The following is a 25,245-nucleotide window of genomic DNA, read 5'->3' on the forward strand; positions in this document are numbered from 1 at the left end:
CTCACTGTTGTGGCCTCTCCCGTTGCGGAGCACAGGCTCCGGCCGCGCAGGCTCAGCGGCCTTGGCTCACGGGCCCAGCTGCTCCGCAGCTTGTGGGATCTTCCCGGACCTGGGCACGAACCCGTGTCCCCTGCATCGGCAGGTGGACTCTCAACCACTGCGCCACCAGGGAAGCCCAAGAGTAATGTTATTTTGCAAAAAGGTGTGCTACTAGCAAAAACATCCCCTCTTATTGAACATGTTTGATCTTATACAGCCAAAAGATATCTGTAGTCTGCTCTGGGTTTTACTAGTAAATAACTAAAATTTGGGGGCTTGTGATCCATTACACTTACTAGATTTATCAGCCTGTGATGTTTTTCCTCTTTCTTAATGAGGAATTTAAAAAGAACTGAAAAGTTAACACAAAACAACACTATTGTGATGCAGTTTTCTCATGCCTTTGATAAAGGGAGAATATGATGTGTTGAGCTTTGTGATGGAAGCTAAGCCTGTTGAACTCCAATAAACATGCTTTTTGGTGATTTACTTAATTTGCAGGGCTTTTTTTTTTTTTTTTTTTTTTTTTTTTTTTTTTTTTTTTTTTTTTTTTTATGCGTGTACTTGTAAGCCCCCAGTCCTCTCTTACTAACCTACCGTAGTCACTACAGTTTCCAGCCTTTAAGTTGAACAATACCTGTGGGGAATGATGAAACTTAATATTATTCCAAAACAGAATGCTTCCATATATCTTGAAACCAGGATTTACCTTGTAAGCTGAATGAAAAGTTTATTTTCAAGTGACCTTAGTAAACACAAGTATATAACCTCAAAGGGATGATAAAGTTACTTGAGATTTTTTTTCTTGAATGCGTTTAGAATGAACACATTAAAGAAATAAGTCAAGAATAAAGATGCTATTTTGTGAGAAAAATTTAGTGTATAGGGTATGCATATGAAGGTGTATTTTCATTACTGTTGTAGTAAAACTGTCTAAATTTACAGTTAGTATGATCCAAGAATGTAAAGTGCTTTTAAATTATATTTTTGAAAGATTCCCAATAATGCCACTGATTTTTAAGATCATATGTTCCAGTACCTTAAATACATTGTTCCTGCCATTGTAACTTAGTGATAATTATTTTAAAAGTTTTATTTTAATGTTGAATTTTTCTAGGTGGATATTCCATCTATTATCACCAAGAAACTATTAAAAGCAGCAATGAAGCATATAGAAGTGATCGTTAAAGCCAGTCAGAAAGGTAATACAAAGTTTTACGTTTCTTACACTGCTACAAAGTTTGAGTGAGTTTGTTTTTATATACCAAATTTCACTTTAAATATCTAAGTCTGAGTACTGATAAATTAAGTGATATATTCACAGATGCTGTGAAAGTATTAGTTTAAACTGAAATCCCTTTCAGTAATTTGTTAACATATAAGTGATTTTGAGAACTCAGGAATCTATGAAAATTAAGGTACACTCAGATAATCTTTAGTTATATTATTGATGAATCTTGTCTTTTTTTTTGCATGGTAGTCTGTTGCCTTCATTATTTCCTCTGAGGTGTCTTTCACATCTCTTCCCTCCTTTTTTCTTAATGATTTCAACAGTTTTGATGAAGCCTATCCTATTTATTGCTACTATGTTAATTTCACAATGCCACAATTCTGTTACCTCCCTACTTAAAAAAAAAAAAAAATTAGCGACTGCTACAGAGTCAAAACTGTCCTATATTTTAAACCCTTTTCTATTTAGTCAAGTATTTTGATCTACTCTTGTCCTTCACTATGTATGATACTTTAGCCAGGATGACCTGTTTGCAGTTTCTTATGTGTATCCTGGCCTTTATACTGTCATGATGTACACATAGCATACATTCATCAAACGTTTGCTGATTGGATGAAACCTTCATTTGGGGGCTTTTCTTGCTCTTAGATCAAGCTGAAATATACCTTTTAAACAAAATTACTTATATGCTCTGTACTTAGTTCTTTGTGAAACTGAGATTTTCCTTGTATCTGCATTTGGTATTCTTCTTTGTCAGTGCTTCCCCAAGCATGTTCTGCAGAATACTACTCTATGTAGATGACTGTGTAGAAGAAGTATCATGGTCATATTTTCTGGTAATTTCTACGTATTGTATTCCTCTTCTGGAAATCCCCAGTAAGTACTAGCATTCCAAAATATCTCAGTAGTCCTGCAGCAAATAAATAACTTAAAATTTTTTTAACCCAGCACATCCCAAACTCATTTGAGCATGGAACCAATTTTCCCTCCCTCGTAATATCAATTTGTATAATCACAGTATATTTGGGGAAATTGTAGAGTGGTAGTTAAATTATTAGTTTATTTGTCCTTTGGTATGAATAATTCCTCAGGTATGAGAAACATTTCAAATTATATTTAAAAATTTTTCTGTGTTCATCTTATAATATTATAACAATTCAAAAGTTTTACCTTCAACATAGTTAAAAAGTGGAAGTTTAAATATGTATAATTTAATTGTTAAATTAAAAAAATTAACTTTTAAAATAATTGTCCTGTCACTGGCAAAAACACACCAGAAGATAGTAACTTTGTTGTAGCCATTTTGTTAAGGCTACTGTACTGTCAGAAAAAAATATAGAAAAGTGTTTTTTTTTAATTAGTAAACTTTACTTTTTAGAGCAGTTTTAAGTTTACAGAAAAACTGAGCAGAAATTATAGAGAGTTCCCATATATTTCCCCCCTTCCCTATTATTAACACCTTGCATTGGTTGGTACCTTTGTTACAATTGATATGCCAGTACTGAGACATTATTATTAACTAAAGTCCATAGTTTTTTTTTGTTTTTTTTTTTGTTTTTTTTGCGGTACGCGGGCCTCTCACTGTTGTGGCCTCTCTGTTGTGGAGCACAGGCTCCGGACGCGCAGGCTCAGTGGCCATGGCTCATGGGCCCAGCCGCTCCGCGGCATGTGGGATCCTCCCGGACTGGGGCACGAACCCGTGTCCTCTGTATCGGCAGGCGGACTCTCAACCACTGAGCCACCAGAGAAGCCCCATAGTTTTTATTAGGGTTTTACTCTTCATATTGTACATTCTGTGGATTCTGACAAATGCTTAATGCCATGTTTCCATCAATGCAACATCATACTGAATAGTTTCACTGCCCCACCCCCCCGCCCCCTGTGTTTCACCTATTTATCCCTCCCTCCTTCCTTCATGAACCCCTAGCAACCACTGATCTTTTTACTCTTTCTACAGCTTTGCCTTTTCCAGATGTCATATAGTTGGAATCATACTGTAGCCTTTTCAGACTGTAGCCTTTTCTTTCATTTAGAACTATCATTTAAGGCTCCTCCATGTCTTTTTGTGGAGTTGATAGCTCATTTCTTTTTATTGCTCAGTTATATTCCATTGTACAGATGTACCAGTTTGTTTATCCATCCGTCTTTTGAAGGATATCTTGGTTGCTTCTAAATTTTGGCAATTATGAATAAAGCTGCTATAAATATTTATGTGCAAGTTTTTGTGTGGGAAAATTATTTTTAATATGGTCTTAATTTTGTTGTAAAGACAAACACTTTGAACTCAGGATATGAGTAAATTGAGTCTTTTATTTTTATTTTTTAATCGATCAGTTTAATAAAATATCCAAGTTATTTTGTTTCTGTGAAAGTGCTGTTATATATATAGGCCAGTTTGACTGAAATTTATCCTTGAGTCTTTGCAAGAGAGGGGTTGCTAAATTGCTACTATTCATGCAAAAAATGGTCAATTACAAAATCAGCATAAAATGCTAGATTGGATTCATTAATGACATTGTAATTAATGAATTCCATAGAATTAAAAGGCCAGAGAATTAGAAGGACTGCATTTTATCCAAAGGTCCTGGTGTTCTAAATATTATAACAGTGAATTAGACTTGTAAAAAAGGTTTTCAGGTTTTTGATTTTTCTTCTCTTTCATGCATGAATTTGTTTTCTCAATTCTTCGGCTCCACAATTGTGTATACTCAGGAAATTAAAGGTTCAGCTCTTTATACATATTCATTTTTACTTTCTTGGTGTTATCTCCTTAACCTGCCTCTTGAGAGTAGGAATTACAAAGAAGTTTTCTATGTAAGTCCTTCTATCACCCTTAGAAATGTTGAAAATATATACATTAGAAGCACTGGTTTAATTTAAGTTCAGTAGTAATTGAAGGATCTTATATCAGTCTTTCACCCTGAAGTTATCTCTTTGTTGTGGATTCTGGGGACTTTTCCTTTTGTGGTCTGAAAACTGCCCACTAATTAGACAGGAGATATGCTGGTGATTAGTGGGGATTAATCCATGCCCCGTTTTTCAGCATCTATATATTATGTGTGAATGCTTAATTGCACCACATATTATAATTACTTGTGCATTTTGCATGGCAGCCTTTTCAGTGTTAACTATTTAATGACTGTTTACTGAGGTGGAGACTGAGACTCAAAGGGATTATATCATTTAACATCATCAGTTAATAAAGAAGTAGAACTGGGATTTAGCATAGCTTCGTCTTCTTATTTTAAATCCCTGCTCATGATATAAATTTTTAAAAGACCTGTACCCCAAATTCTTGGGACAAAATGCATGGTAAACAATTGTATAATGATAAAGTACATTCTTATAAAAACTATGTCCTTGTTTGCCAGTCCTTCTTTTGTACCTCTGGCACAGGTAGCCTTTATTTACTTTCTTAGTTCTCACACCATTAGAATGTATGTTTTGGCTTTTCTTTGGTAAATGTGCTTGCATTCTGTCAATGAAAATAGAAATAAATTGTAAAAAATAAATGCCATTTGAATTAGGGTTAAGATTCCATTCACAGACTCCATGATTTTAAAACTTGGCTCAGAATGCAAATAGGGGAGAAAGCATGACTTGTTTTTCTCCTGCTCCTTTTTAAAGTATTAGTTTAGTGTTTGGCCTTTTAAGAAAGCTTTTTGTTAGTGTAACTTTTATCATCAGTTAATGTTTATTAAGTAATCTAACTTCATGGACTTTCACCATATACAGTTTTGTACCTTTTGTGTCCTATACTGTGGGCACAAGATGCAGAACTGAACCAAGGAAGCCAGTTTCTATACTCTAATTTCTTCAAAGGGTTACCTGAATGATTTTGATTAGAACTTTAAGAGGGATTTTTTTTTGTTTGTTTTTTGTTTTGTTTGTTTGTTTGTTTTTTTGCAGTACGCGGGCCTCTCACTGTTGTGGCCTCTCCCGCTGCGGAGCACAGGCTCCGGACGCGCAGGCCCAGTGCAGCCATGGCTCACGGGCCCAGCCGCTCCGCGGCATGTGGGATCTTCCCGGACCGGGGCACGAACCCATGTCCCGTGCATCGGCAGGCGGACTCCCAACCACTGCGCCACCAGGGAAGCCCTAAGAGGGATTTTTAAAATATTTGCAGGGGAGCCCTAAGAGGGATTTTTAAAATATTTGCAGGGGATGAACAGAATGTAACGTTTGATAACAAAAGCTTTGTGTGTGCTAGAAGATGTTTTCTGTAGTTTTTTCCACTTTAAACAATTTGCTTTTCTTTAATATACTTTGTAATGACCTGAGTTTAAAGTTTTGTTTACCAAGGGTGAAAGGGCTTTTTTATCAATTAATTTTGAATAATTAAAAAACTTCCAGCAAAGAGGAAACTTACTTTCTGTATATCCTTTTTGTGAAAAATTTCCCAGTAGAATACATATTGGAAAGAAAGAAAGGCTAAGAAAGGAATGGCTGTGTTAAATTAATTTGTATTTGTTAGTGGAAATGGCTGAAGTTATTTAACATTGTTAACTTCTTCCAATATTTATTTTTTATCTCTTTATAGTAGAAAATACAGAGTTTTTACAGCAAGCTGCTTTAGAAGAATATGGTCCGGAGCTTCATGTGGCTTTGAGGAGTCGAAGAGATGAATTACATTATTTAAGGAAACTTACTGAACTACTTTTTCCTTATATTTTGCCTCCGAAAGCAACAGACTGCAGGTATAAATAGACTAGAAAATGTCATAGCATACCATAGTGTATGTATATTGCTATTCTTGATCATAATAGGAGTACACTAAAACTTGAGATTAGGCTATGATATAATTTTTCATTTAAGAAATATAATTTATCAGGTCTTAAAATGCCATTTTAGGTACTAAGCATTCATGATGTATTGTGTTGCTAAGAATTTTTTCTTGGAAATTGATCGTAGGAAATCAAAGACAAATGTAAAAAATTAATTTTCTTACTTGAGATCATTATACTTTATTACTTCCTTGGTGTTCCTTTTAAAAGATGCATATTATGATTCACTGGCAGAAACACTTTGAATTATACAGACAAGTTTGGGTTTTAAGGTATTCACCTGGGAAGTATAGTTAGAGGTCGTTTAGTCCAGCCTCCCTTATTTCTGAAAGAGCACATTTAGTTTATTCCATAAAGTTACCTCTTTACTCTTATCCTAATAATCCTTAGAGAAAAAGACCATGGCTTATTTTTATTTATTTATTTATTTAAATTGAAGTATAATTTATAATGTTAAATTAGTTTCAGGTGTACAACATAGTAATTCAATATTTTTATAGATTATACTCCATTTAGAGTTATTACAAAATAATGGCTATATTTCCCTGTGCTGTACAATACATACAACCATGGCTTATTTTTAGTGATGTACTTTAAATATTACTTTATTGTCTTTAAAATTTTTAATTAAATTAAAAAATATTTTAATTAAAATATTTTTACTTTAAACAAATTGTTTTATAATAATTTAAATTAATTATAAAAATTATACTATTACAAGTATTAGGCTTTACATATTAATTTATTATATGTAAAATTTTCATATTTGAGGTGGTGTTTTTCTAATGCTCACTCAGGTTCCTCCTGCTGAGGAAATGCTTTTTTCCTCTTCAGTAGTATTCTCTTTTAGCCAGTTAAGGGCTCTGGGTGCGGTCTGTGAACCAGTAGCATGAGCGTTACTTGGGGGCTTGTTAGAGGTGGCGGAATCTCAGGGCATCCCCAGACCTACTGATCATAGTCTGCATAATAACAAGGTTCCTGGGTAAGAACTGATGTAAATCACTAAATATGTACAATATTGTTCCTTTTTCCAGATCCCTGACCTTACTTTTAAGAGAGATTCTCTCTGGTTCAGTGTTCCTCCCTTCTTTGGATTTCCTAGCTGATCCAGTAAGATGTAAAAAACATTTTTTTCTTTAATTGTGATAAGATACATAAAATATAAAATTTACCATCTTAAATGTTTTTCTATGTACAGTTCAGTGGTATTAAATACATTTATATTGTTGAGCAACCACCACCATTACCTATCTCCAGAACTCTTTTTATCTTGTAAAACTGAAACTCTGTACCCATGTAAACAGTAATTCTCTATTCCTCCTGGCCCCTGGCAACTCTACTTCCTGATTGTACTTTCTGTCTCTATGAATTTGACTACTCTAGTTACCACATATTAGTAGAATGATGCAGTATTTGCAGTATTTGGCTTATTTTACTTGGCATAATATCCTCAGTGTTCATCTGCATTGTAGCATATATCAGAATTCCCTTCCTTTTCAAGGCTGAGTAATATTTCATTTTAGGTATATGTTACATTTTGCTTATTCATTCATCTATTGATGGATACTTGGGCTGCTTTTACTTTTGATCCAGTAAGATTTTGAAGAAATAGGGATAATTGATAAATGTTTTGAATGCCAAAGTCAGAATAACTTTTCTTTTCCCATTTTCACAAAAGTTGAGAACCCTGTATCGTAGATTTTTTTTTTAAGATTTATTTATTATTTATTTATTTTATTTATTTTTGGCTGCATTGGGTCTTAGTTGCGGCACGCGGGATCTTTGTTGAGGCATGTGGGATCTTTCGTTGTGCTGCGTGGGCTCTTCATTGCGGTGCGTGGGCTTCTCTCTGGTTGTGGCATGTGGGTTTTCTCTCTCTAGTTGTGGCGCGCAGGCTCCAGGGCGTGTGGGCTCTGTAGTTTGTGGTATGCAGGCTCTCTAGTTGACGTGGTTGAGCTCAGTAGTTGTGGTGCATGGGCTTAGTTGCCCTGTGGCATGTGGGATCTTCCCAGACCAGGGATTGAATCCGTGTCCCCTGCATTGGAAGGTGGATTCTTTACCACTGGACCACCAGGAAAGTCCGAAGAACCTCCAAAGAACCCTGTATTGTAGATTTTTAAAAAGTCCCTCTGTATTACATAAGTGCAGATGCTTTGCCACTGCTCCATTTGTTTCTTCATTTTTCCAGAAACTTTCATAATATGATAAAAGCTTTGAGAATTCTGGGCAGAACGCAGTAATGGATTTATTTTGATCTTTGTTTATTATTTTCCTTTAGGATACTGTGAATCATTTGCTTATCATCTTCATAGATGACAGTCCAGTGAGTATTGAATGTGTTAGAAAATACTTCAGATTGCATTGAGTTTTGATTCACATCTGTAAAATCAAATGACATGTTACTGAATTAATTAATTCTTTCTTCAAAGCCTGAAAAAGCAACTGAACCACCTTCCCCGTTGGTTCCATTCTTGCAGAAATTTGCAGAACCTAGAAATAAAAAACCATCTGTAAGTATTTTGGGCAATAACTTATATTACTTTTGATATAAACAATTTTATCATGTATTTACGTAGCTCTAACTTACTCTTTCTCCCATGTTGTATCAAGGTGCTGAAGTTAGAATTGAAGCAAATCAGAGAGCAACAAGATCTCTTATTTCGGTTTATGAACTTTCTGAAACAAGAAGGAGCAGTGCACGTGTTGCAAATTTGTCTGACTGTGGGTGAGGCTTATCTGTGTACTTTACTAAAGTCATTGTTAGACTTTGTCATATGTTTGACTGTTTAGATCAGATGTTGTAGCTGTCATCTGTTATTGTACTAAATTTCATTTGCTAGATACTCTAAGAGTACCTGTGAGTTATCTCTCAAGTGTCCACTCCTTTCCACATTGGAACATAATCTGTAACTGACTTCAACCAAATCCTCTTAGCAGAAAAATAACTGCTAAAAATTCAGAATAATGAAAATATGTTAAAGACCCAGTCATTAGCACTTTGTCACAGTTTTTATTAAGGATTATTTTGATTCAATAATCAAATACAAAAATGTTTTATTTTGGCTAGAAGTTCTGTAATGTCTTACATTATTAGATTTAGAGACACTGTATGGACTCTGTCAGCAGACTAATTTTTTAATGTACCTAATTTCTTTTTTAAATATAGCTTTTTAAAAATTGAGGTATAATTTACAGTGAAACTCATAGAACTTAAATATACAGTTTAATCAGTTTTGACAAATCTGCACTCTTTATAACCTACAAACCTACACCTTTATTGAGATAAAGACCATTTCCATCACCCTAGAAAGTTCCCTTAGGGCCCTTCCCAAATGATCCACCCCTGCTCCCACTCCTGCCAAAGCAATCACTGATTTCATTTCTCTCACCGCAGATTAATTTTGCCTGTACAGTTTCCTTATATAAATGGAATCTCATAGTATGTACTCTTTTGTGCCTGGCTTCATTGATTGAGGATAGTGCTTTTTAAGATTGAATCATGGTGTTGTGTAGATGAGTGGTTTGCTCTTTTTTATTGCTATGCGTAGTATTCTTTTGTATGAGGGTACCACTCTTTCTTTATTCATTCTCCTTGTAGATGGCTATCTGGACTGCTTCCACTTTTGGGCTATTCTGAATAAAGCTGCTGTGCACATTCTTACACACACACGTGCGCACACACACATATTTTGGCCCTGATAGTTATTGGCATATTTACTTCTCTGGTGGTCTTTATTTTTTTCTGCAGAACCGGTTTCTATATCATTTTCCTTCTGCTGAAGTACTTTTTTTTTTTTGCATTTCTTATAGTACCATTCAGCTGGGGGTAAATTCTCTTAACTTTTGTCTGAAAAGATGTTATTTTATATTTATTTTAAAAGGATATTTTCACCAAATATAAAATTTTAGGTTGGGGCTTCCCTGGTGGCGCAGTGCTTGAGAGTCCGCCTGCCGATGCAGGAGGCGCGGGTTCGTGCCCCGTTTCGGGAGGGTCCCGCGTGCCGCGGAGCGGCTGGGCCCGTGAGCCATGGCCGCTGAGCCTGCGCGTCCGGAGCCTGTGCTCCGCAAATGGGAGAGGCCACAACAGTGAGAGGCCCGCATAACGCAAGAAAAAAAAAAAAAAAAAATTTTAGGTTGATGGGTTTTTTTCATTCAACATTCTAAATCATTCTTCCATTACCTTTTGAACAGCGCCATTGTTTCTCAGTAGAAATTAACTTCCATTCTTATGTCTGTTCCCCTGTATGTATGTCCCTTTTCTCCCTGATTGGTTTTTCAGTTTTCTCTTTATTTGGGGGTTTCAGCAATTTGTAATGTGTAGTTTAAAAGAAAATTTATTCTGCTTGGATTTTACTTGAATGTTGGTGTTTTTCATCATTTTGAAAATTCTTGGCTGTTACCTCTTCAAGTATTCTGCCTTATTTTCTCTCTCCTTTCTTTTTGAGACTCCAATTATATGAATTTGCTCTCATCCCAAAGATCTTATATGTTCTGTTCCAGTTTTTTTTTTTTTAAAAACTCCTTCCTTACCTCACTGGCTTTCAGTTTGATTAAGAATTAAGGGGTGGGCCTCCCTGGTGGCGCAGTGGTTGAGAGTCCGCCTGCCGATGCAGGGGATACGGGTTCGTGCCCCGGTCCGGGAGGACCCCACAGGCCGCGGAGCCATGGCCGCTGAGCTTGCGCGTCCGGCAAGGGGAGAGGCCACGACAGTGAGAGGCCCACGTATTGCAAAAAAAAAAAAAAAAAGAATTAAGGGGTAAGCTCCATATTACCTCTTGTAGTAAAAAAAAAAAAAGACAGTCAAGGGCTTCCCTGGTGGCGCAGTGGCTGAGAGTCCGCCTGCCAATGCAGGGGACACGAGTTCGTGCCCGGGTCTGGGAGGATTCCACATGCCGTGGAGCAGCTGGGCCCGTGAGCCATGGCCGCTGAGCCTGCGTGTCCGGAGCCTGTGCTCCGCAACAGGAGAGGCCACAACAGTGAGAGGCCCGCATACCGCAAAAAAAAAAAAAAGGCAGTCAATATTTTGGCTTTCCTAATGCTGTTCTTTCTCATTTTAGAAAAAAAAGATTGATTTGTTCAGACTCTGAGCTCCATCACTAGTCTACAGCCCCCATGATGGATAGAAATATTGTTTAAAAACATTGGGACTAAAAAAAGCCTTAGTTTTCACTGTTATTTAGGGAATCAGACTTCAAAATATTAAAGACCCTTGGTGTAAGAAATTAATCCAATGTGTTCTTTAAACAGAATTTTACAAGTGTGTTTATTATTCTAAATTTTAGAAAATTTGTATTGCTATGGAAATATTTATGCATTTTATATTCATATATAAAATATTTGAGCTTCTCTTTCATCTCAGCAGTTGTTTTACTCTCAATTAAATCTTTTTAAAAAGCTTAAAATGATGAGTAGATTGCTTATATTTGCTGCTTTTAATATTGATTACAATTAGAGTGGGAACATGAAGTTTTCATTGAGTAGTTTTATTCTATGAAAATAATTCTTTGTTTTTTATTCTTTCCGAATTTGCTAGAGGAATTCAATGACAGAATTTTGCGACCGGAGTTATCAAATGATGAAATGCTATCTCTTCATGAAGAGTTGCAAAAGATTTATAAAACATATTGTTTGGATGAAAGTATTGACAAAATTCGATTTGATCCCTTCATTGTAGAAGAGATTCAAAAAAGTAAGTAAAAGATGAGGATGAATTCTGTAGCTCTTTTACTCTTTTCAGAGTTTTCTCTTGTATTCTCTGCTTATTGCAACAGCTGTGTGAGATACACAGGCAGGCATTATCCTATTTTACTAACAAGATGAAAGCTTTGATGAAGAAACTTATTCACAATTCACATAACTAATACTTGCCAGAACTGGAGTTTGGTTGTTCTAATTCCTCTCTAGTGTGATCTGCACCTTACAGTGGATTTTCTGCAAAACAGTCATAGTATTGTTTGTATGCTCTTTTCACTGTAATGAATTTTAAACTAATATATAATATATTTGTGGTTTTCATAAACAATTTTTGCAATATAATTTTTTTAACAGTTGCTGAAGGCCCATATATAGATGTTGTGAAACTTCAGACTATGAGATGTCTTTTTGAAGCATATGAACATGTACTTTCTCTCTTGGAAAATGTGTTTACTCCTATGTTTTGCCACAGTGATGAGGTTAGTTAAAATATTAATCTTGTTTGAAGATTTTTCCTCAAAATTTATTAGTGGCTTTGATATCGTTACATGAGTAATGCAAATAACAAAATAAACAGAAAAATAAAACATGGTTAATTAAGAAAATGAATACTATTTTCCACTACATAAGTTAATGGAGATTAGAAGCTGGTTATAAAAACAATTCTTAATACCAAAACCATGTTTGTATATATGTGACTAGAAGACTGCAACCAAATTGGTCTATCTGATTTGCCATATGCCTGAGTGGCTTTGAAGTGGTGATGCAGAAACCCCATTCTTCTTCTTTTTAAAATATCTATTTATTTATTTATTTGGCTGAGCTGGGACTTAGTTGCGGCACGCAGGATCTTTAGTTGCAGCATGCAGGATCTAGTTCCCTGACCAGGGATCGAACCCGGGTCCCCTGCATTGGGAACACAGAGTCTTAACCGCTGGACCACCAGGGAAGTCCCCCATTCTTCTTGTATATACGTTATTTACAGACTTGTAGAAGTCAAGTGGCTTGAATACCTTCATTTGCAATATCTTAATCCTTACTCTGTTTGACTGTGGTTGTATTCACTTGATTTAAGTAATGTTTCCTTTAAGCTCAAATCAGTAAGGTGAAGTAGCAAGTTTCAATATCAAATATTGGTTTAATAAATCATAATTATTTTTTAAGTATTTCAGACAACTTTTAAGAGGTGCAGAATCACCAACACGCAATTCAAAACTCAACAGGTAGGTATATTCAATCATATATATGTTTTTCTTTTTTTTGGTTCTTGTTGACGCTAATCATTCTGTGATAACATCATTATCTTTATTAATCTGGTTTCCTTGCTACATAAGTAGACAAGATTACTAAGGAATTGTAGAGCTATACTACATATAATAATGTGAAAATGCCTGACATTCTTTCAGAAAAATTTAACAAGATATATACACCATTGCCTTGTTAATCTCACAGTTATTATCGCTTGATCACCTGCTTTATTGGAGACTATGGACTGTATGCATAATTGAAATCCACAGATAACTCAGTTTTAGAGAGTAGTTTGTTTTTTTCCCATTTATTAATTTTAGTGAAACTCCTGTATAGGACTGCGTAAGAGGAAGTGGTTCTTTTACCTTATTAGCCTGCTGAGTAGCTAAATGTAAGTCAGAGTCATAACCTCAGAGATGGAAAGCTGTCTTTGCCACTTGGCGAACACCTAGTTGTCTTCAACATATTAAGGCACTAATTTTGCTGGCTTTAGAATAGAAAATTAATAGGAAGAAAATATGGGTTGTTTTCATTCTGGGTACTGCTTATAGTCTTTTAAAATATGTTTTTCTTTATATTGACCTGACTCTTAACATTAGCTATCAGTCTTGTCAGGACTCTGCTTCTGTGATACTTGATTGATTTACCTATATATCAATAGAATAAGTAAAAGCCTTTCTTAACATTCTTTCATTGAAAATTTAGGGTAGCATTGCTGATTTGCTGTTAGATGACTTAAAATATGTAAAATGTTTATTCATATATTTTATGTCTACATTCTATTTAATTGCATTTAAAAAGTAAAATTTTAATGCATGTTAATTAATGTTAACCTACTCTTCTGTTTCACTCCATACTTAAAGCATAACTTAAAAAATATTTAGGGATATTTTGTTAACTTTGCTTCTTAGCTTAAGTCATAACTTAAAAAAATACTCAAACTAAAAATGTGTGGAGCGTGCACAATTATATCTAATATAGACATGAATTCCATATTAGAAAATACAAGTTTGTTTTTGATGCTAAGTTTTTGGTGGCTTAGTCTCTGAATATTTTCCACTGTATCAAACAAATGGTTTGCCTAAATGAGAGCAAAAAACCAGAATTATTTCCTGACATATTGAGTTTTTAAAAACTTTCTTTAAAATGATCTAGAATTCAGATCCCAACCCCCCCAAAATAGCCATTGTGTTTGTTTCTCTTTCCTTTATCATGTTATTCATAATCCATCTGTGTAACTTTCAAAGCTTTTAAATTTTGTTATATGTTCTAAAGTGAAACTTGTTTAATATCTGGGCTTTCTCTTTTCCTTGTGTAATTTCACATGTCTGTTATTGCAGAAGTAGCCTAAGTTTGGATGATTTTCGGTAAGTCTTGAGACAGCATGTGATTCTTTTCTGTATAAGTTATCTGTTTAACTCCAATTACTGCCTTTATATCAGGTATTTGGGATATCCTTTTCTTTTTTTTTTTTTGGCCACGCCACACAGCTTGAGGGATCTTAGTTCCTGGACCAGGGATTGAACCTGGGCCAGGGCAGTGAAAGCCTAGAATCCTAACCACTAGGCCACCAGGGAATGCCCTGGGACATCCTTTTAAGATTAACCTCTACTTTTATTCTAGAGCTCTACTTTTATTCTAGAGGTCTCCTTTTTGAAATAGCATTATATATGTCATCAGAAAATAAAAATGTCAGCATAAAAATAAAGTGAAAAATCCAGTATTTAGCTTTTTAAGGCTGTTGACTCATTCTTTGTTGTTGTTATTGATCTTGCTAAACTTCTTTTAGAATTATTTGTGTTTAAAGAACTTTTTTTAAAGCAAGAAGTACAGTATTTCTGGGTGTAATCACAAGTGAAATATTTTAAAAGTATGTCATTTCAAAAAGCCCAACTGTTTTATAATCTAGGTCTACTAGCATAATCTATCTAGATTCTAGAGATTTTAATAATATTTTGTTAACAGTTTCATATTTTTTTTCGGAAACATTTCTTCTGTCATAGAAACTTATATTTACAATCCTGGATTTTTAAAAAACACTAATTGCATGCTTGTTTAAATAAAACAATGTTCTAGTTTAAGTATCCTTTTTACTACTACTACTATTAGAGTTTTTCCAGTTTTAAAATAAGTTTGATTTACTCCTTGAACATGTATAAAATGCACATATCACTAATATACTGGTGCATTTGACACTTCATCAATTTACTTTTATTTCTGTAACTGTTGCATTATTATTATTATTATTTTATTTATTTATTTTTTGGGGTATGCGGGCCTCTCACTGTTGTGGCCTCTCCCGTTGCGGAGCACAGGCTCCGGACGCGCAGGCTCAGCGGCCATGCTCACTGGCTCAGCCGCTCCGCGTCATGTGGGGTCTTCCCGGACCGGGGCATGAACCCGTATCCCCTGCATCGGCAGGCGGACTCTCAACCACTGAGCCACCAGGGAAGCCCTGTTGCATTATTTTTTATGAATACGTTTTCTTATAGGAATAATAGCTATTCGTTAAGTTAGGCCTTCAACACCAATCTCCTTGAATTTTAAAATGGTCATTTTTCTTTGGACATCTGTTGTAAGGGCAGTATTACATAGTGAGTTTTAAATCGGATAAAAGTTATGTTTTTATTTGTTGAAACATGAGGCAATAATAAGTAGGCTGTAGTGGAGGAAATTTTTGCTGCTTTTTGGCATATTTTTGTTGTTGCTTTTCAGCTATTTCTGCTTTTAGAAATTCACTTTTGAAAAAAATTACAAAACCATTATTTAATATATATGGCAGAGCAGGCTTCTTCCTTAGGCTACATTTGCTTTTATCTTTATGTTCACTGCTAACCCTTCCCTTTGGCATTTTATCTTTTCTTGTTATTATTTTGAAGTTATATATGGTGTATTTTATACTTCATTCTTCTTTTGAGTATTTATATGATTATAAAGTTGAAGAAAATTTTCAGAATTTTTTTGTTTTTCCATCTAAAAATGAAGTACTGAGAAGGTCATAGTTTTGTTTTTTTTTTTTCCTGTTACACTGTGCTTTTTTAGCAGTACAGTACAGTTTGAATAGGATAGTCTATTTTGAACATTGGTCTAACCACATTTTTAAATTTATTTCAAAAAATGTGTGGCAGTAAGAAATATGCACCACTAGGGGGCTCTCATCTTTTACTCTTTTTAGTTCAGTTAATGTTTTAAGGTTAAATAGTAGGTAAATTTCAAATGTTTGTTAATAAATATTGTTCCATTTATTCATCCCCTCAAATTTAAACTTTAAATGTTCTGTCACTTTTGGCTATCGAGATGTTGAGACAATCTATGACTGAGAACTCCAAAAAGTTATGTTTAGCTATACCTTCAGTTTACCCTTTTTGCAACCATTTTTATTATTGTTTACAGTAAACTGGACTGTTGTGGTAATGTAATAATTTACTGTGTTCTTGATACATTTTTGTTTAATATTTAGGAGCACACAGAAGAGAGGAGAATCATTTGGAATTAGCCGAATAGGTAGCAAAATTAAAGGAGTCTTCAAGAGCACCACAATGGAGGGAGCTATGTTGCCTAATTATGGCTTAGCTGAAGGTGAAGATGACTTTGTAAGTAAAAATTCTTCAGTTTGTTGTATGTATAATTTCAGACTTAATGTGGCATAAAAAATTGGTTTTGCTTGTTACTTTCCCTTTCTTTTATCTTACTTCTTACTTCAGATTTTGTTTATGTTTCCCATTCTTTACTAGTCACTATAGTTTCATGGTGCTAATCTAATTTTTTAAATTCCTGAGCACTAAGTTATTGCTTACTAAGGCCAGATGGTTTCTGTTAAGCTGATATACTGCTAAATAGTCAAACAATTTACCACGTTTTGATTAAGCTTTTACTTCATATCCTGATCTTATCTTTTTCTAACCACATGGCCAGGCACACGGAGTTGTGTTAATAGATGTCTGACCTAACCCCTTGATATTCAGACTGTGATCTGTGGACCAGCAGCATCAGCATTACCTGGGAGCTTGTTATCAGTACAGAATCTCAGGTTTCATCCTAGACCTGCTGAATCATAATTTACATTTTAACAAGATCCCAGATTTATAAGCACATTACACCCTCCATGCTATTTTATTTCTCTGTTTTTTCACATGTTGTTTTGCTTGAAATGCCTTTTTTTCCCCTTTATTTACCTAGAAAATTCATACTTATCTTTCAGAATCTAGTTGCCCCTACCTGAGTCCCCAAGCAGAATTGAACATTCCCTCCTTTTTTTGCTTCTGTTAGATCATATGTTAAAACATGTACCACGTTGTGTTTGAAATTACGATTTTTTTTTTTTGGCTGCGCAGCAGGACTTGTGGGATCTTAGTTCCCCCACCAGGGATCGAACCCGGGCCCTGGCAGTGAAAGCTCTGAGTCCTAACCACTGGACTGCCAGGGAATTCCCTGAAATTACGATTTAATTTATGTATTTGAAAGTATGTTTATGATTGTCTTTCCTACCAATTAAGGAGTTCTATAAAGGCAGATATTATCTCATTTGTACTTTGCATTTGTTTAAAAAATCTTTTTTGAACAGACATCCTGGATTTTCATTTTGCCTTTTAATGTCTCAGCCCTGGAGATAAAAAGGTGATTAAGACCTAAACTTCGCTCTTAAGAAATTTACTATCCTGGGTATAAAAGGGATGAATATTAGTCATTGGATTGGTAATGACCAAGAAGGAGGAAGTGGGGAGAGAAGAGTAAATAAACCTATTTTTCCTCTTTACCCCTTCCTTTCAACCTTTGTCCCTTTGCACTGATAAATTGTTAAAAAGATTCATTGCTTCTTCACAATAATTTTAATGGAAGAAAAACTTATTTAATCCTTTTTTTTCTTTTCAGATAATCCAAATACAGCATTCTTTTTATGCCCATATTTTTCCTTAAAAGTATGGGTAGAAGAAAGACAGTAGAACAGAGGAGGGAGTCTTTTAAAGAAAACAATGTTTATGTTTTTAGATTTTAAGCATCTCAATTTTTTAGTAGTATAGAAAAGTAGAAAAAAATTTAAAATACCACCCATAATTCTGCCACCCAATAACTACTTCTATTAACATTCTTGTGATTCTGTTTTTTAAAAATATCTTTCCCCTTCCCACCCCCATAAATTAGGCTATATGTAGATTGCTATCCTGATCTCTGCCCACTTAATATAACAAAATATAACTTAAATATAACTTAATATAACAAAAGCATTTACCCATGTTATTGTGAACTCGAAACATAATTTTTATGGGGAAAGATGTACTTTTTCTATTTTGTTCTTCCCAATTACTTGAAATACAAGCTATAGTTTTGCTTCAGGAATAGGAGGCTTTTTTTTTTTTTGTCTGCACGGGCTCTATGTGCGTGGGCTTCAGTAGTTGTGGCTCGCGGGCTCTAGAGTGCAGGCTCAGTAGTCGTGGGCTTAGTTGCTCTGTGGCATGTGGGATCTTCTGGACCAGGGATCGAACCCTTGTCCCTTGCATTGGCAGGTGGATTCTTAACCACTGCACCACCAGGCAAATCCAGGAGGCTATCTTTAAAAAGCTGAGAAAGTTTGTTCTGTTTTGTAGTGGCCCAAGGAGGAAGGAAATTCTTTATTGGTCTTTATTTACTTATTTTTTATTGAAGTACAATTTTTTGTTTAATTTTTAATGGAGTATAGTTGATTTACAATGTTGTGTTAGTTCCAGGTGTACAGCAAAGCAAATCAGTTATACATATACACTCTTTTTTTTTTTTTTTAGATTCTTCTCCCATATAGGCTATTACATAGTGTTGAATAGAGTTCCCTGTGCTATACAGCAGGTTCTTATTAGTTATCTATTTTATATATAGTAGTGTGTATATGTCAGTTTGTCTCCCAATTTATCCCCCACCTTATCCTGTTAACCATAAGTTTGTTTTCTGCATCTGTGACTCTACTTCTGTTTTGTAAATAAGTTCATTTGTACGCTTTTTTTTTAGATTCCACATATAAGCGATATCATGAGATATTTGTCTTTCTGTGTCTGACTTACTTCACTCAGTATGACAATCTCTGGGTCCATCCATGTTGTTGCAAAATGGCATTTTTCTTTTTTATGGCTGAGTAATATTCCATTGTATATATGTACCACATCTTCTTTTATCCATTCCTCTGTTGATGGACATTTAGGTTGCTTCCATGTCCTGGCTATTGTAAATAGTGCTGCAATGAACATTGGGGTGCATGTATCTTTTTGAATTATAGTTTCCTCTGGGTATATGCCTAAGAGTGGGATTGCTGGGTCATATGGTAGTTCTATTTTTAGTTTTTTAAGGAACCTCCATACTGTTCTCCATAGTGGCTGTACCAATCTACATTCCTACCAACAGTGTAGGAGGGTTCCCTTTTCTCCACACCCTCTTCAGCATTTATTGTTTGTAGATTTTTTTTTTTTTTTAATTTATTTTTGGCTGCATTGGGTCGTCGCTGTGCGCGGGCTTCCTCTAGTTGCAGCAAGCAGGGGCTGCTCTCCGTTGCAGTGTGCGGGTTTCTCACTGCAGTGGCTTCTCTTGTTGCAGAGCACAGGCTCTAGGCGTGCGGGCTTCAGTAGTTGTAGCTCATGGTCTCTAGAGCATAGGCTCAGTAGTTGTGGCACACAGGCTTAGTTGCTCCACGGCATGTGGGATCTTCCTGGACCAGGGATTGAACCCGTGTCCCCTGCATTGGCAGGCGGATTCTTAGCCACTGAACCACCAGGGAAGTCCTGTTTGTTGATTTTTTGATGATGGTCATTCTCTCTGGTGTGAGGTGATACCTCATTGTAGTTTTGATTTGCATTTCTCTAATAGTGATATTGAGCATCTTTTCATGTGCTTTTTGGCGATCTGTATGTCGTCTTTGGAGAAATGTCTATTTAGATCTTCTGCCCATTTTTTGAATGGGTTATTTATTTTTTTGATATTGAGCTGCATGAGCTGTTTGTATATTTTGGAGATTAATCCCTTGTCAGTTGCTTCATTTGCAAATATTTTCTCCCATTCTAAGGGTTGTCTTGGAAATTCTTGATTGGAAGCAAAGATAGTAATAATGGAAAGTAGGGTAAGAGGGCAAACTAATTGTTAGTACTCTGAAGAGAAAAGACAGGAGGTGCCTAGGGTGTTAAACCAGACCAAGATAGTCCCACTTAGGATTTGGGGGTACTGTGCTAGTTCTAAACTGTGGGACCTCGGGGAAATCTCCTTTGCCTTGTTTAGGAAGTGTATGGGAAAGGGAAATTGCCAGTCTCACTGCCAGGGCTAAAGTGGTATGTGATCCAAAATTGAGACCTGGAAGATTTTTATTTTTTTAGAAAAAGGATCAACTTGACGTGATCATTTGGTAGCAGTGCCTCCTTGCTATGTGACCTTGGGTAAATTGCTTAATTTTAATTTGATTTAATTTCCTCACATGTGAAATGGGGATAATAGTATCTAGCTTGTATATGGGTGTTGTGAGGATTAATAAGTGATATATATGAAGCACTTGGGACAGTGCCCAGCACACAGTAAGTGCAGTAAGTACTATACAGTGTTATAATACCATCAGATAAATGATAAGTTAAATTGGCATATGTATACTGGCCTGGGAACCAAAGTCTTCTATGTAAGGTTGGGTGTGTCTGAAAATGCATTTCTGTCCAAGTTCAGAACTGATTCACAGATAAACTTCTGGAACGTAGTACGCCTGTTGGTATATTGGCAGTTATCCCCAACATAGGAAAGTCTAATAATGAGTTAAATTATAGTATTTCTCAAGGAAATAGGGGGACATCTCTTTGCCTTTTATCCTCTGCCTGTTTTATTCCCTATCTTCTTTGTAGAGGGAACATCTGTTTGAAAATGAGAAAGCACTTGGTTTTCCTTTTTATAAAATTTTGGTTATATATTTTTAAATAATATTAAAGGAATCCCTGAAAAATATTTCTTAGAGAAATATTGCCCTAGAGATTTTTCATTTACTTTTTTGATATAAACACCATTTAAATGGTAGCAGTAATAAAATATAAACCTTTGTTCTTTGTCTTTTATTGATATTTTTATGTTTCCAAGAATATTTTTTCTATTTTGTTTCTTAGATTGATTTTTATTTAAGAATGTCCCATTTCTTGGCTTTTAGTCAGCTTGTTAAACAAATTTTCTATTATTTTATGATTCATTTTACCATATCTCTTCAAAAGCCAAGTCTGTTAACAAAATTACAGTTGTAATAACCATGGAAAATGCTGCCCTGTGCCTCAGATTCCAAGCAGTGGAGTGGGTGTTTCCCTCACACATGCTTCTCTGTTTTTCTTCCAGGTTTGTAAGGAGATAGCCTTGTCCCCAAAAGGCAAGAACTAACACTTATCGTCTGTTTTTACAGTTTCATTGTTTTAGGCCTGGAAGACATTTTGGTTTTCAACAGAGCATTAAGAAGTCTTCCTAAGATTCTTAACAGTCTTATTAGGGGTGACAGAAAGCCATTTTAGGACAGGAACAGAAAAAGGGATAATTGCCAAAGGACTTAGTCGGGGAGGAAAAGAATTCACTTAGAAGAGAGTTGGCTACCAGGTGTGGGAAGAGAGTAGAATGGAGAGTGAAGGTAGGGTGCTAGAATTCTGGAAAGAAATACCTCTTCTCTACTGGTTTGCTCTGACTAGACTGTTCAGAATTCTCTTAAGTGCTACCCTTTGACTCATTTCCTTAAAAAAGTGTGTTCAAGATGATTGTGTTTTATCTGTAAAATTTTGCCCCCTTTAACATGAATCAGAGATGTCTAGGTGACCAGGTGTTATAATGTGCCAGTTCAGAGATTCTCTTCCTATTTAATGAAGACAGACATTTTTTTCCCCTTCTTTCTGCATGTTTATTTGTAGAACATGTTTAACACTGCTTTTTTAAAATAATTGTTCTTCAAGTAATATTTTAAAGAATATTTATTTTAAATATTTATATTATTAAAATTTTAGAAGCTAGGAGATGAAAAAACAATCTTAATTATATAGAGGTGGGTCCCTTTCAGACCTTTTTTCTAATTTTATATTATCTAGTGCTGCAGTGAATATATTTATACTTGTGCCTTTTTCACAGTTTAAAAAAATTTGTCTAAAATAAAGGCTTGTGTTAGAATAAGTTGCCAGAAATGGAATTAACTTGGTTGAAACTGTTTTATGGCTTCTTATATTGATAAATGTATATGGGCAAAACGCTTTCTAAAAGGATTGTACAGGTATATCTTGTAACCAACAATATATTGCATATCCAGTTTATCTGTGCAGTTTCCATCAGTGGCTGTTATCATAAAATTTTACATTCCTAAATGAAAGTTATCAGTACAGTAATTTCTACTTCTTATTACCAGAGTTAAATATTTTTCTGTATTTGTGTATTTTTAATATCTTTTCCAGTAATTGCTGAAGTGTCTTATATTCTGTTGAATTTTCATATATTGGTGATGCAACAAAACCTGGAGTTGATGCTAGTAACTTGTTAGTTTTAGTTTTGTATCCTTAACCTTTTCAGTAGAAAATTTGATATCACTTAATTTCAAAAGTATTAAAAAATTATAGACTTTATATGGGCATATTACTTTGTAGTTACATCTCATATGCTATAGGTGTAAAGGTCCTGGAAGTATTAATTTTTTTTTCTGATGATTTTTTTCCAGATTGAAGAAGGTATTGTTGTAATGGAAGATGATTCTCCAGTGGAAGCTGTGAACACACCTAATACTCCTCGAAACCTTGCTGCATGGAAAATTAGCATTCCATATGTAGACTTTTTTGAAGATACCTCCTCTGAAAGGAAGGAGAAAAAGGAGAGAATACCGGTGTTTTGTATTGATGTTGAAAGAAATGATAGAAGAGCAGGTATTAATATTATTAATGCATATAGCACTAATCAGGTATTAAAATGATTAAGACAGCATTTCTCCTCCTCCATTGTTGTGGGCTAATAGTAATTGGTAAAAATATGATCAAACACAACTTCACAAGTTTTCTTTATGTTTTGCTGTCTTTTTTCTTTTGGTTATTTTATCCGTGTGTTACAGTCAAGACAGGGGTAAACAGCATCCATAGCAGGATAAATATTCGCCACCCTGGGCTTTGTCCAAGAGAGTGGGCAGTCTGTATAAGCAAAAACACATCAAAGTTGTGCACATTTTGGGAATGATGAGCAGAAAAATAAAGTTGACCTCAGGAAGAAGGGACAGTCTGTGAGGAAAGAAGAAAAAAGTGGCAGGGTTAGGAAATGGTTTCGAGAGAGGAGTGACGAAGTGATAATATGAAGGTCAGTGCTAATGATTCCCCTTATTTATTTTTCGAAAAGTATTAGGTGTTTGATATTTCTTAGAAGCTGATCCTGTTTCATGCATAGGAACATAAAGTATAGGAATGGGGAAGGAAGAATGCTCAGAGTAGCTAGCAATGATATTCCCTATTGTAGTTAAATACCAGGCAGGATCTTGTTCTCTTCAGTTCTGAGTCACTGCTACTTGATTTTGCTGTAATTTCTGTTCGGTCTTGCTAGATGCTGTTCTATCTCAGCATTTTAATAAGTATACAGACAAACCTTTGTCGATATTAGAGTTTCATTTCAGTTTTAAACACAGTCGCTTACATCTTTTGTCTACTGTTTCTGCTGATAGGAATTTTAAGTGTTAAAAAGAATTTGGAAAGGAATACTCCTAGTTAACTTCTGGATTCAGTTCTTTGCTGTGCCTAGTACTTAAAATCTGGCTTTTCTCTCAGTGTTCTTGGCTCTCAGAAAATTATTTAAAATGTTTGACTATTCAGATATAAATCCCTATCAATATAAATAAATTGCTTTTTATTGAGGTATAATTGACATACATTATTACATTAGTTTTAGGTACAATATAGTGATTCAATATAGTGATTCTGCATTTGGATACACTGCAAAATGATCACCACAATAAGTCTGGTTACCGTCCTTCACCATACAAAGTTAATACAATATTATTGACTGTGTTCCCCATGCTGTACTTTATATCCCTATGACTTATTTATTTTATAACTGGAAGTTTGTACTGCTTGATCACCTTCACCCATTTTGTCCTTCTCCTCTGGCAGCCACCCATCTGATCTCTGTATGAGGCTGCATTTTGTTTTGGTTTGTTTGTTTTGTTTTTTAGATTCCATGTATAAGTGAAATCACATGCTATTTGTCTTTCTTTGACTTATTTCATTCAGCTTAATACCCTCAAGGTCCATCCATGTTGTTACAAATGGCAAGATTTCATTCTTTTTAAATGGCTGAGTAGTATTCCATTGTATACATATACCACATCTTCTCTATCCATTCATCTGTTGATGGACATTTAGGTTGTTTCCATGTCTTGTTTATTGTAAATAATGCTGCAGTGAATATAGGAGTGCATATATCTTTTTGAATTAGTGTTTTTTTGGATAGATACCCGGCAGTGGGATTGTTGGATGATATGGTAAATCTGTTTCTAATTTTTTGAGGAACTTCCATACTGTTTTCCATAGTGACTGCACCAATTTACATTCCCACCAACAGTACAAGGGTTCCCTTTTTACCATATCCTCATCAACACTTGTTATTTCTTGTCTTTTTCACAGTGGCCATTCTGACAGGTGTGAGGTGGTATCTCATTGTGGTTTTGATTTGCATTTCCCTGATGATTAGTGATGTTGAGTGTCTTATCATGTGTCTGTTTAGCCATCTATATGTATTCTTTGGAAAAATGTCTATTCGGATCATCTGTCCATTTTTTAATAGGTGTTTTTGTTATTGAGTTGTGTGAGTTCTTTATGTATATGGGATATCAAGCCCTTATCAGATATATGCTTTGCAAATACATTCTCCCATTCAGTAGATTGCCTTTTTGTATTGTTGATGGTTTCCTTCACTGTGCAAAATCTTTTTGTTTGATGTAGTCCCATTTGTTTATTTTTGCTTTGTTTCCCTTGCCTTTAGAGTCAGATGAAAAAAAAAAGATCACTAAAACCAATGTCAAGGAGCTTGCCACCTGTGTTTTCTTCTAGGAGTTTTATGGTTTCAAGTCTTTCATGCAAATCTTTAATTTATTTTCAGTTAATATTTTTACATGGTGTAAGATAGTGGTCCAGTTTCATTCTTTTGCATGTAGCTGTTCAGTTTTCCCAACACCATTTATTAATTTTAATTTTAGTTTATAAAAATTTTAAAAAATTTATTAATTTTTGGCTGCATTGGGTCTTTGTTGCTGCATGCGGGCTTTCTCTAGTT

The 25,245-nt window shown here is 34.9% G+C and overlaps 1 protein-coding gene across 2 annotated transcripts in view; it reads left to right on the forward strand.

Moving 5' to 3' along the window:
- The window catches only part of SNX14 (sorting nexin 14), a 68,618-nt gene that overhangs the window by 24,602 nt on the left and 18,771 nt on the right, over positions 1–25,245 (forward strand). Inside the window, exons 7-18 of one of the 2 annotated variants that reach the window (XM_007467324.1) lie at positions 1,157–1,241; positions 5,811–5,967; positions 7,089–7,164; positions 8,333–8,377; positions 8,484–8,564; positions 8,665–8,779; positions 11,588–11,743; positions 12,103–12,227; positions 12,913–12,971; positions 14,337–14,363; positions 16,457–16,589; positions 22,658–22,859. In XM_007467324.1, the coding sequence (XP_007467386.1) occupies positions 1,157–1,241; positions 5,811–5,967; positions 7,089–7,164; positions 8,333–8,377; positions 8,484–8,564; positions 8,665–8,779; positions 11,588–11,743; positions 12,103–12,227; positions 12,913–12,971; positions 14,337–14,363; positions 16,457–16,589; positions 22,658–22,859 (1,261 nt within the window). The remainder of the gene's footprint in view (positions 1–1,156; positions 1,242–5,810; positions 5,968–7,088; positions 7,165–8,332; positions 8,378–8,483; positions 8,565–8,664; positions 8,780–11,587; positions 11,744–12,102; positions 12,228–12,912; positions 12,972–14,336; positions 14,364–16,456; positions 16,590–22,657; positions 22,860–25,245) is intronic. The other variant, XM_007467325.1, reaches the window with a different exon arrangement.

Source organism: Lipotes vexillifer, unplaced genomic scaffold, assembly GCF_000442215.2.
Source record: "Lipotes vexillifer unplaced genomic scaffold, Lipotes_vexillifer_v1.1 scaffold554, whole genome shotgun sequence".
Taxonomy (NCBI): domain Eukaryota; kingdom Metazoa; phylum Chordata; class Mammalia; order Artiodactyla; family Lipotidae; genus Lipotes; species Lipotes vexillifer.